Source organism: Sinocyclocheilus rhinocerous, unplaced genomic scaffold (genome assembly GCF_001515625.1).
Source record: "Sinocyclocheilus rhinocerous isolate Xijiao unplaced genomic scaffold, SAMN03320098_v1.1 scaffold1883, whole genome shotgun sequence".
Classification (NCBI taxonomy): Eukaryota; Metazoa; Chordata; class Actinopteri; order Cypriniformes; family Cyprinidae; genus Sinocyclocheilus; species Sinocyclocheilus rhinocerous.
Window position 1 is genome coordinate 193,183 of NW_015637558.1, and position 12,648 is coordinate 205,830.

At 38.9% G+C, this 12,648-nt stretch overlaps 1 protein-coding gene across 1 annotated transcript in view; it reads right to left on the reverse strand.

Moving 5' to 3' along the window:
- The window catches only part of rrp1 (ribosomal RNA processing 1), an 18,391-nt gene extending 7,002 nt beyond the window's left edge, over nt 1-11,389 (reverse strand). Inside the window, exons 1-12 of the mRNA XM_016564098.1 lie at nt 11,263-11,389; nt 10,154-10,188; nt 9,769-9,826; nt 8,581-8,666; nt 8,395-8,456; nt 6,762-6,891; nt 4,448-4,512; nt 4,149-4,342; nt 2,891-2,967; nt 2,055-2,152; nt 1,918-1,937; nt 1,695-1,835 (exon numbers count right to left, since the gene is read on the reverse strand). Of these exons, the coding sequence (XP_016419584.1) occupies nt 1,695-1,835; nt 1,918-1,937; nt 2,055-2,152; nt 2,891-2,967; nt 4,149-4,342; nt 4,448-4,512; nt 6,762-6,891; nt 8,395-8,456; nt 8,581-8,666; nt 9,769-9,826; nt 10,154-10,188; nt 11,263-11,389 (1,093 nt within the window). The remainder of the gene's footprint in view (nt 1-1,694; nt 1,836-1,917; nt 1,938-2,054; nt 2,153-2,890; nt 2,968-4,148; nt 4,343-4,447; nt 4,513-6,761; nt 6,892-8,394; nt 8,457-8,580; nt 8,667-9,768; nt 9,827-10,153; nt 10,189-11,262) is intronic.
- Nucleotides 11,390-12,648: the final 1,259 nt, after the last annotated feature.

A 12,648-nucleotide genomic window follows, 5' to 3' on the forward strand; every position in this document is an offset into this window, starting at 1 on the left:
TGTGCGCTCCGCTCAGCGCTCCACTCATTTAACGTTTAGAGCCCTGCACGGGCCTCAAATATAGGCCCTAGGCCGGCCCGTGTGCGACAGCTCATCAGAATCACCGGCCCGAGCCCGTCTGAGCCCTTCTCCCAAAACAGCTTATACTACTGTTTCAGCTATTAAAATAGTTCAGTTTTGTATGTAATGGCAAAGTGATTATATTTTGTTTCGTTTTTTTATTAAGTTAATTTAGAAAGAACGTTTGGAGCATTTTTTGTTCGTTAAATATACGTTGTTGTTTTTATAAAGTAACGACCAAGCAGCCAGCGGCAGACAGTGAGTCTATGTTTGATCAATTTAGCCTTCTCAAATCATCACGACTTGCCTAAAATAAAATCTATAGATATAAAACAGTTCAAGCATATAACAATGTTTAAACATTAAACCTAGATAAATGTGTGCTGTATCAAGTAGTTTGTGCGGAGAGTGGAAGCTGAAGCGCAATCACTTGCATTTTTTTCAGTGAATACGCCGTCATTTTTGCTCATAAAGGTAAGAGTAATACATCATTCGTAGCTGTAAAGGGTCTACTTTTATTTATGTGCACTCAATATCATCAAAACGTTGTGCTTTTATAAAATAAAGAAAACAAACATGATGCGCTTTCTGCCGTCTCATCTTGAACAGGAGCGCTTCACAAAAATGAACCGAAACTCAGCGAATACATGCCTCACAGACATGATAAATATATATATAGAAAGCTTTAAATGACTACTTATCGAAATAAAACAAATTAAAAACCCTTTCATTATAATCATAATCCGTAAAAATGCACTACTCTCTAAAGGCGCGTCTGAGGAGATGGCGAGTCAGGATCGGCAACTTCATCCTTGCGACACAAACTCAGAAAACACTAGTTTATTAGTAAATAATTCAAATATCTCCTTACTATTTCGTCTGACACATTCATGATAATTACTTTTGCCGGTGCTTTGCGGCAAGCTTAAGCCGATTGCATGCGTTTGAACGCAGATCTCTTCAGCTGCGCTCTGCACTCTTGCTGCTGCGGGACACTGAACACCGTCGGCACGGTCTCGTGTTGTTTCCACCAGCAAGGCAATTTTTTTCATCACTAATTGATGGATGTCTAAAATATAAAAAACAAGGAGAAGCCTAAAACAGGCCCGAGGCCCGGCCTGAACTATGACGTGAAAATTGGCCCGAAGCCCGGCCCTAGGCGCGTAAAAAAGTCAGGCCCGGGCTGAATGCAGGGCTCTAGAGCTCATCATCGTGATATATACAAACGTTTAAAAGAGTGCTGCAGGGACACAGAAGCCCAACAAACTACCTGAACCGCACAATCTTTAAAACCCTTTTAACTTCAACTGACTCATTGGTTGTTTCCACCAGCAAGGCAATTTTTTTCATCACTAATTGATGGATGTCTAAAATATAAAAAACAAGGAGAAGCCTAAAACAGGCCAGAGGCCCGGCCTGAACTATGACGTGAAAATTGGCCTGAAGCCCAGCCCTAGGGGCGTAAAAAAGTCAGGCCCGGGCTGAAATGCAGGGCTCTAGAGCTCATCATCGTGATATATACAAACGTTTAAAAGAGTGCTGCAGGGACACAGAAGCCCAACAAACTACCTGAACCGCACAATCTTTAAAACCCTTTTAACTTCAACTGACTCCTTGTGATTTAAAACACAAACCTTTGGATTTCTTCAGTGACTCTTCGCCTTTCTTCTCTTTATTCTTTTGTTTCCTTCTCTTTCTCTTCCTTCTGCCGTTATGATCATCATCATCATCTTCATCGGTGGACACTTTCTCCACTTCGTCCTGAGGGAACACCCCTAACGATGGGACAGAAAACAACCGTGAGTGACCCAAGTATAACCCGTTTCACTAAAAGCGGTCACTCGTCAGAGCGCTCACCTTCACTCAGGTCTCGGAAACTTCATCCCACAGAGAAAGAGAAGATCAGACACATGGAGTTAAACCCAGCAAACACTTTTAATCACGTTCACTGTCTGCACGAGTCTCTCTTCCTCAAAACAACAAACAAAACTTACATCTTCACAAACTTGTAAATCTTGGCTCTGTTGAAGCTCTGTATATTCGAGTGACTGGCCACCTCAAAAAGACGGTCAGCTATCGCACCATAGTCGAACTGAACAAGACAAATAACATTACATACATATACACACGATCATTTACACACATGCACAGAGAAACAAGCAACCTTTGAAAGCAATTCAATAGCGCTTGTCTATATCTCTCTAAACACGGCATAACCAAACACAATGCGTTTATTTAAGCGCCAGGAGTCTCTGATAATCTGTTCATTAAAGCATCCTACTGTACTTCTATCATGCACTGTTCAAATAAAGCAATAAGCCCCGTGAAGCCATGGTTTACAGTGAATTTATAACAGCTAAGGGGTGTTGTTACGACACGAAGCGGAGTGCCTAAAACCCCCTTAGCTGTTATAAATTCACTGTAAACCACGGCTTCACGGGGCTTATTGCTTTTATAAAACGGTTATTCCATATACGTAGTAACGTTTCACAGAATAAAACGGAGCAAATAAAGTGTAATGATATTAATAAAAACAGTATTCTTCCACCAAACAATGTAGCTCCTCAGAAACAGTTGTGGTTGCAACAAAGTGGTTGCCGAGCAACACACAAATGTAAACAAAGGTGTATGTTACTTTGTAGAGTCATTTACAACAGCTTTGAACGTGGCTCAGCCAATCAGAATCAAGCACCGGAACTATCCGCTTTATAATAGTTTTTGCACAACACCTAGTTTGTCTGCTACGATGCTCAGGCATCTGCAATTCATAAGAATTTAGCATTTATAAACATTTGGGCAACAAAAAGAAAGAGTTGTGTACGGCACACACCTGAAGAACAGGTCCACACGTGTCGTCATCGCTAGCGTCCATGCCGTCTGAGAGCAAATACTCCTCTTCATCACAGTCTGACACCAACGACAAAACATCAATCAAAGGACATACTGACAACTCATTCAAATCATGTTTTGCTTCTCTTTACAAACAAACAGACGAAATGACAATGTAACAAGTGGTTTCATGCATGTCTACGTGCAAAGCGTTAAAACTCGAAGCTTAACCACTGAACCCTTGAGAAGCAGACGTCACCATGTGCGCACGGTGATCTGAGCGACATCTACTGCCAACCACAGCACAAACGAGCCTCAATTCAGACGCATAGCACATAACCCTGGGAATGTTGCAGAGGCTTCTCCTGTTCTCTGCAGTGGACTTCAGTTACGCCGCTGTGCCAGTGCTACGACAAACGCATTTATACTAGAGCCGTCTAAATTAATGTGTTAACTGTGCGATTAATCATTTTCAACAAGCTAAACTGAACTCATTTCTTCCCTGGCATCGTTTGGCTAGTGTTACAGTAGACGTTATACACAAACACCAAGCACGAAGAGACGTGAATCCAGCACTGGTGCGCTGTCTGTCAAATCTTTAGATTACAATTTTAGATTATGCACATACTAATTATAGCTTATGTGAAGATTGTTTTACGTTTGCTTAAATTAAAAGTTTTATTTCGCTCTAAAATCTTTGTAAAAAAATTTATTGTTTTATATACATTTTTTTTTTTTTTTTTTATTATTATTATTATTTTATTTTTTAAGTCTACCAGGGTTGGGATGGGTTCTAAATTTGCAGTTGCTTTTTGTTTTATATTACTATTCCAGAAGAAAATTCAATAAACAGTTTCAAAAAATAAAAAATAAAAAGTTATATTTCTCAAAGCCTACTAAATGTTAAAAACAACAGCTTTCGCTTTTACTGTAACATTGCATGGCTATAATTAATGGTTGAATTGTGGGGAAAATGCATTTAATAGAGACATCAGTAACAGTGTTGGTATCAATGATACTGGCCTTCATTAATAATAGGCTACTTTGACGCCATTAAACACGTATTTAAAGTGTTACAGTGTAATTATACATTTAAGTAGTGAGTAATATTAATTAACTACATGTACTCACTATATGGTTAGGGTTACTTGCATGTAATCATGCATAATTTATTGTTATTATAATAGTAAGTACATGTAACAAGGACACCTTAAAATAAAGTGTTATCATTTCTTTTCTACTGGTATTAGCGCGTGTACCTTGGGTTTTCCGTGAGCTTTCTGAGAGGGCTTCAGTCTTGGTCTCTCCAGTGTCCTGCTGGTTTTCCGGTTCTTCACTAGAGTCCAGTTCTGCGCTCTGACGGAGCTCTCTCTGCAGATCCTCGATGGCGTAAGGAACCTGATCAACGATGGTGTTAAAGATGTTGCTGCCGATGGCCTTCAGCAGGACCCGACTGAAGAGCACACAGGAAAAACACAGCATATATATATAGTCTCAGTATTAACTAAGATTGTGTTTTTATGCATTTATCATCTGAATGAAGCAGTGGATGTCATACTCTTTGGTTTTGGCCATAGTCTTGAAGAAAGGCTCAATAAAGGTGTGGTTCTGCTCTGCTGTCAGCTGGAAGAGAGAAGCACGAGATCAGCCTCATTCATACACAAACACCAGAGAATACAAAGTATTTCAAGCTCTGTATTACACTGGAGTTAGTCTGGCAAACCTGTAAATCACAGTAATGAGAAGCAGCTTGAGAAACAGGACTAATACGAAGCTGGTTAGACGAATAAGGCTTCTCGACACGCTCTAGTCTGGTGAGACAGATCTCTGTATCTGCAGCAACACTTCATCTATGAAGCTAGAACCATGTGAAAACTAATCGTGGATAAATCTGAAGTAGTTATGATACGTGTCTGTGAATATTAAAGCACAGAGAGACTGCTAATCTGCTTGTTTCTGCACGTCTCTGCGTGGCGCTGTGTTATCTGCTACACACTGAAGCACGCATGACGCTAACGGTGTGTTCAGCGTCTATGTACACATGAACATCAGCAGAGCTGCTCTGAGAGGAGACTTTAATAAACATGTCCTAGTTTTATTGGAGAAAAACCATCGTCGAATACACAGGTCCGCTACAACCCGTCAAAATAAAAGTCCGGTTTAACTTGAAATTATGACAGAAATATATTAGATACTTCAAAAGGTGGTATAATAATAATAATATTCTTTATAATTAAATAATTTAAGCATTGTTTTCAAGGAATATCATGTTTGTCCATGTTTTAACTTTGCCAAAAATAAAAGTTGTACATTTTCCATTTGATAACATTTAAAACATTAATTAAAATATTAAAGTGTGATATAGATACAGTAGGGCTGCACGATTATGACAAAAATCATAATTGTCGATTATTCCCTTGAAATTGTAATTGCGATTATTAATTACGATGATCACAATTTACACTGAATGATGTTTATACCATTGTTTGATGCAACTGCAGGCCATATTTTTATATGAAAATAAACAAGCTGAAATACTCTAACTGAAAAACCTTTAGTGCTTTTCTATAATATTAAGCCTCAAATGTCAACTATACATCGGATTGGTTTAAATATGAATGGTATTATAATGTTAAACTAAAACTAAAACAATGGAAAAACCCTTAAGATAACATGTAGAAAGAAAAATAAATAACTTAAAACAGAAACAAACATTCTATCTGGCTTAATATCAGAAATGTCAAAGTTATATTTATGCTCACAGCTAGTCGCTCTTTGATTGAATGCTCTCTACTGACTGCACAAGGGGTCAAATGTACTTTTTGGTAAAAATATGAGCATTATGGATTCTTTAAGTGGAGTCGGAAATAGTAATTATGAGTTCATGAATAGATATGTTTTAGGGCTGCACGATTATGACAAAAAAATCATAATTGTCGATTATTCCCTTGAAATTGTAATTGCGATTATTAATTACGATGATCACAATTTACACTGAATGATGTTTATACCATTGTTTGATGCAACTGCGTGCCGTATTTTTATATGAAAATAAACAAGCTGAAATACTCTAACTGAAAAACCTTTAGTGCTTTTCTATAATATTAATCCTCAAATGTCAACTATACATCGGATTGGTTTAAATATGAATGGTATTATAATGTTAAACTAAAACTAAAACAATGGAAAAACCCTTAAGATAACATGTAGAAAGGATAAAAAGCATCTTAAGCACACAGAATAACATAAATGGACTTTGAACGATTAATTGCCGCTTTGAACAATTACGTAATTATGGCATCCATAATTGTAATCGCGATTAGAAATTCGATTAATTGTGCAGCCCTAGTGTACAGCTTTATTTTTTCAGAAGGGAGACTTCAATACTCTCATTAAAATGGTTTGTTGTAATAAAGGATTTGTTCACTCAAATAACTTCTTGTTCTTTTAAGAGTCATTGTTACTGATAAGAATTATTGTTTAATATATACACCGTGATATTTCCAGAGACGATTATCATACCGTGACAACCCTACACAGAACACAAAACTACGCTTCAACAGCTAGGTTTACATGCAGCCAAATAATCGCTTTACAATGGGATGCATGGCTCAATCAGAGTGAAATGTCTTCATGTAAACCCCTCAGTCCATCAGATTGGAGCACCATCTCAATGTGATAATCTGATAATCTGATAATAATCTGATCAGCAGGAAATAATTGCATTCAAAAACACCCATGCATGTTTATTTACACAAACTCGGCAGTGGAGGAGACTGGATTCGTTCAAAAGAGAGCATGTAAAGCAATGCATTAGTGCAAGAACAGCACCAAACATCATAATGCGATGACTTCTGATGCCACAGGCGTACCTCAGCCGAGCCGACGAGGGCCAGTTCAGTCAGATAGAGGTCGAGAGCGTGCAGGAGGAATCCGGCCGGGGCTGCGCTGGAGCTGTGCAGGAGCTGAGCCGAGAAGAGCTGCAGAAACTCACTCACCAGCCTGCAGGAGGAGCACAGGCCGAGATCACGCTGCGCTCGCAACTCAAGCTCCTAGAAGACCATTAACACCCAACACTGCTGGCCTAACACTTCAGCTTTTGTTCGGTTATTCCATAAAATAAAATCAGTGACTTGCCGCCACCTGCTGGCAGTTTTAGTTTATTTTTAAAGCATCATTTCAGTTATTTAAATCATTGACTATTTCTATATTCAAAACATTAATCTCAACATGAATTTAATTGCACTCATGCCACCTCTGAGCCTCATTAAACGTCTGTAAATATACCTACAAGCCACTGGTGTGTTCTTCTGTGCCACCTCTTGTGCAAATTAATCTTGGTAATACTGAGTTTATTTGATCGGTAACATTCTTCTGATCACATTGTTTTAATTAGAAATTTTGAAAAAAGCTTATAATACTAGGGATGTTAGTTGATTAAAATTGTTTATCTAATTAATTACAGGGTGCTGCTATTAATTAATCGCAACCTAAATTTGGCAGTGAAAATACCCCCAAAAGATAATTTAGAGCTATTTTTGTGTTAAATGTTTCGGCTACAATGGCCTAACATAAAGCATGGAACATAAAAGAAGATAATTCGAGAAACATCTCGGTATTTTTGATCATGCAATGAAAGTCACTAGTGACCAAAACAGCTTAGTTAACAACAGTCTTCAAAATACCGTTTATATTGTGCAAAAGAAAGCGAGTCATTTAGGTTAGAAACACCATGAGGGCGAGTAAATGACTGAATTTATTTATTTTTGGTGAACCATACCTTTAATGTTGCTGTTGTTTTAGTAAATGAAATTATATTCTAAAGAAGAAACCAAAACTTCCAGCAGGTGGCGGTAATGTGTTTGAGTCGATTCGTTCAAACGGATGATTCATTCAGGAATTCAGTAAACGGCTCACTCTTTGAATCATTGATTCACTCGATTCGTTCAAAACGCGGATTCATTCAGAAACTAAACATCGCTGTGTTGCTCGGAGACGCACAACAATTCTGCTGTGGCTTTATAGGTAATATTTTCATTGGCAAAATTGAACAGAAAGCACAATATTTTGTTTAAATTTTGCACAATATTAACTTATTTACTGAACTGTTGTATAAAATCACATTTGCACTCGTGTTCTTCGTGACAAAAACAGCACTCGTGTGATATTGCTCTCGCTGCTCGTGTGATATCGCTTATCGTATGATATAAATATGAGACAAAAACTCATACAGGGGCATTTTTTTGCCCCAATATCTTGAATTTTAGGGCATAACTGCATTTATGGAGTTGTTGCTCTGCGTCATATTTTGTGAACAGTCAACTGTATGAATTGTAAGATGATCTACATGTTTGGGGGCGGGGCCAGTGCGTTAACAGTGCGTTATTTTTTCATAACTAATTAATTAAGTTAACGCGTTAAACCGCCAGCCCTAAATACACTTTTGAAGTTGCCAAACACGTCAGCAAACACTGAAGAGCGCTCAAGCTGCAACACATCAGTTACCTGGACTCCCACTGCTGTCTCTTCAGCATCTCAAACACTTCTCGGAAAACGAAGCGCACGAGCTAACAGAGAAAAGACAGACAATGCTGAGATTAATAAAAAACTTGTAGGTAATAATAATGCATGTAAATGATTCCTCGGGTACACAGATACAGCAGAGCGTCCCGGTCACAGATCAGAACTGACCTGGAAGTATTTGTCCATTCGCAGTCTGTCGATGCCGTTCCACTCTCTCTTCATGGTCTGAAGAAACGTCTTCAAATACAGGAACTCTACGGTTCACATCCAGACGAGAGAGCAAACCACAGACATGCAAACAGGTGAGTAGGGTTGGGTTTTTTACGATACCGGTGACAAATCCATACTTTAAGACAATATTGTCTGGTTAGATGGCAATGCGGAGCTAAAATGTAAAATGTTTGTCCTCTCTCTCTCTTCACCGTTCCCACATCTCAGACCTCAAGTGCATAAATTTACCCTTTTAGACAGCTTTTTAAGAGTAAAGAAAATACTGTATGAAAATTACTGAAACAACCAGGGGCCAGTTGCATAAACTTAGCCACCGTGTTAAGACTGTGTCTTAAGAACTAGTTTAACCAACTAGCAGCTGCCAATGGGTAACCAGTCTTACTCTTCCAATACAAACAAGACCAATCTACCTTTTCATAACTGAATTAAAGACCAGTCTTGAAGAACAATAATTAGATGACTAGGTTTTTAAGACTAGTCTGAACAGTTTATGCAACTGGCCCCAGTTCTTCATTTACAGTTTCTCGCACCATAACGAGATACTTCAGAAGACAGAAAACCAAAATACCTACAAGCCACTGTATGCCCCAGAACTCGCTCGTCTTCTGTCGTGCATGTGTGTGTGCACTGAAGCAGCTCGGGCAAATGACAAACTACCAACTTCACATGTGACAAAAACTATATAGTGCATTAACTTTGGCTGCAGTTATTTATGAATGCATTATTGTAATGCACTGTATGAGCACATGAATAAATGTAGTTATAATAACAACTGTCTATTTATTTATTGTTATACCTTTGAAAAATATAATGCATTAAAACACAACACACAATGTCAGATGTAACATGGAATCTGCAAATATTGTAGCGCATAACTTTGGTTACAGTTATTTATGACGAGGTATTATAACGTATTATGATGCGCATTATGAATAACTTCAATAACACATTACACATCAAGGCTTTAAGTAAAGCCAAACTGTCCTGTTCATCACTAATAGAAAGATACAAGGTTTTCTGTAGTTCATTTTAGGCACTTGTTTGAAGAGTTGTACATGCAAAGCAAGAAGATGTGCAGACCTGCAGATGGATGTTCTTGTGCTAGAGCTGTAAATGTGAACTTACGGCTGTCGAGCGTCCGGAAGCTGTGGAGGAGCCTGGAGATCTTTGTGGACAGTTCCTCCTACAGTCCCAAAAACACAGACCGGTTACTGACAGCACAGCAGGAGCTCGTTCAGTGAGAGAGAGAGTGAGAGAGTGTGTCTGTGTGTGTCTGTGCGTGCATAGTGTGTAGTGTGCGTGTCTGTGCGTGTGTGTGAGAGAGAGTGAGAGAGAGAGAGAGTGAGAGAGTGTGTCTGTGCGTGCAAAGTGTGTAGTGTGCGTGTCTGTGCGTATGTGTGTGTGAGAGTGAGTGTGTGTGTGTCTGTGCGTGCAAAGTGTGTAGTGTGCGTGTCTGTGCGTGCTGATGTATTAGTGCTGTGCTGATCAAATCTGTTGGGTGATGCATTACCTTTTCAACTTGAGCTTGGAAAGGGTTCCCGTTTTCTGGAAGACATCATGTGTAGTACCAGTCCCTAAGAAAACTAGCCCCGCTGAGTTTGCACATTATAGACCAATGGCTTTAACGCTCAGTTGATTAAGGTTTTTGAGACTGGTTTTAAATTAAATTAAGCAGCTATTGTGTGCTACACAAAACTGGTGTTGGGGTGAATGATGCAATTATTTATCTCTAGAGACTTCAGGTAACACGGTTTAATTTTTCTAGTGCATTCAACACTATCCAGCCTGCATTACTCAAGAATAAGTTAGAAAATGCTGGATTACGCCAGAGTATGGTCAGCTGGTTAAGTTATGTGTAGCACTGGCGTTCCTCAAGGAACTGTTTTAGCTCCGTTTTTATTCACCTTTTATACCTCAGGTTTCCAGTATAATCTCCAGAAGCTTTCTGTGGACTCCGCAATTGTTGTCTGTATAATGGATCATGATGAGAGTGAATACAGGGAGCTTTTAAAGCATTTGTGGACTGGTTTGAAACAAATCGTCTTAGGCGTAATGCTAGTAAGACCGAGCAAATTGTGTTTGATAGTAGATGTCCTCATCAAGTGGTGGCAGAGAGTCAGAAATTGAGATTGTGTGTATATTTGAACAACAAGCCCGATTGGTCTGACACCACGAGACCGGTTTATAAGCAGGGTCAGAGTCGCACTGATGTATTAAAGCGACTGAGATCCTTTGGTGTAACGTTACGTCAGGCACTGTTGAAGAGCCATGACTGTCATCCCCTTCATCAAACAGTGTGTCAGCTCTTTTAGCTCAAGATTCATTCAGCCCCGGTGTTACAGCGCACGACAGAGGGAGTATATAGTGTAATCATGGTGTAGTACGCACTTTGATGCTTGAAACAAAGGGGTGTTGTATGAAATTAGGTATTTTTATCCATCTAATATTTGTTATGTGTGGTGAGCTCTGTGAATTCCCCTTTGGGATCAATAAAGTCAGTCAGTCAATCGATATTCACACGGTATTTACAGAGTAACGACTTCATAAAATCCTAGCACTAGATAATAAACGCATGACTCCACGTAAGCTCGAGCACACACGTGTTCGCTGATGTATTACCTTCTGCTGTCTCTGAGCGCGCGCTGATGTACTTCCGCAGCTTCACCAGGGCTCTGCTCCTCACGGGCTTCTCGTTGGACGCGAGTTTCTGAGCGAAGACGATTTCTGCTTCTTGTGTCGATGCCATTGCTGCTGATCTGCACGTGCTGCTCGTCCTCCTCACACGCGTAAACGCGTCACAGACAGACACTTCCGGCTTTTGGTGCATATTCCGCCACCTGCTGGGATGGAGTGTGAGGCGACGATATCAAGGGACATGCTCATAAAAAAACTATATATATTTACTATAACCTTTATGACAACTGTTTAACACATTCTGTAATGTCATAGAATTAATGCCGGCAGATTTTAATTCCTCTTTTAACTGTATTCTTTCCCTTTCATATGCCCTACAGTTAATCAGCACATGTTCTACAGTTTCTGGAAGTCCACAGTGATTACATTGACCGGATTCATGTCTTCCTATCATCTGGAGTGATTTATCAAGAGTAGAGCGTCCAATTCTCAATCGAGATATCACTGTAGCATCCCTTCTAATACCAGAAGCAGTTCTTACGTGTCCTACTTGTTTATTTATATTATACAAATGTCGCCCTTTGTTACCTTTATCCCATCTCTCTTGCCACATCTTTCTGACAGCTACTTTAATTAAACCTTTAACTTCAGATTTACTCAAGGGTATGTGTATGTCAATATTTGTGTGCCTCCTCATGTCCTTCCACTCCAACATGAGCAGGCGCATAATAATAATTCTCAGTTGGCGTATTCGGTACAAACTTTGCAGTACTTCTATTAATATATCTCCCCTCAGTATACTTGTGAGTGCAGAATATGAATCTGAACAGATTAGCACTGTTGTTGGCTGATTTCTTCCACCCACTGTAAAGCTATCTGAATAGCGATCATCTCTGCTGCATATACTGATATATTATTAGAAGTTCTTTTTGCAGATTTATATTTAAAGTGAGGAATATACATGGCAGCACTTGTACGCCCAGTTTCTGGGTCTTTAGAACCATCTGTATAAATTTGTAAAAATTGAAAGTAATGACTATCTAAATGCTGCTGCACTATTGTCTCTTTGGGAACATATTTCTTGTTTTCATTTATTAAATTAAATATTTGAAAATCAACTGATGGTGTAGAAGAAAACCATACTGGCAGAGCCACCGTGGGGCTAATATCGATATTACTCTTGAGAAGTGGGACAAAACAGGGTGCAAAATTGAAAAAATAAAACCTTGTACTCAGACAAATGAAACTACATTTATGTATCTTATATGTACTAAGCTACTGAGCTACAACCTCCCAACTTTTCTCTTTTTTAACAAAATTAGCTTTTTTTAGCTTGGACTGTGTAATATAATTTCAGCTTTATCTTTAACA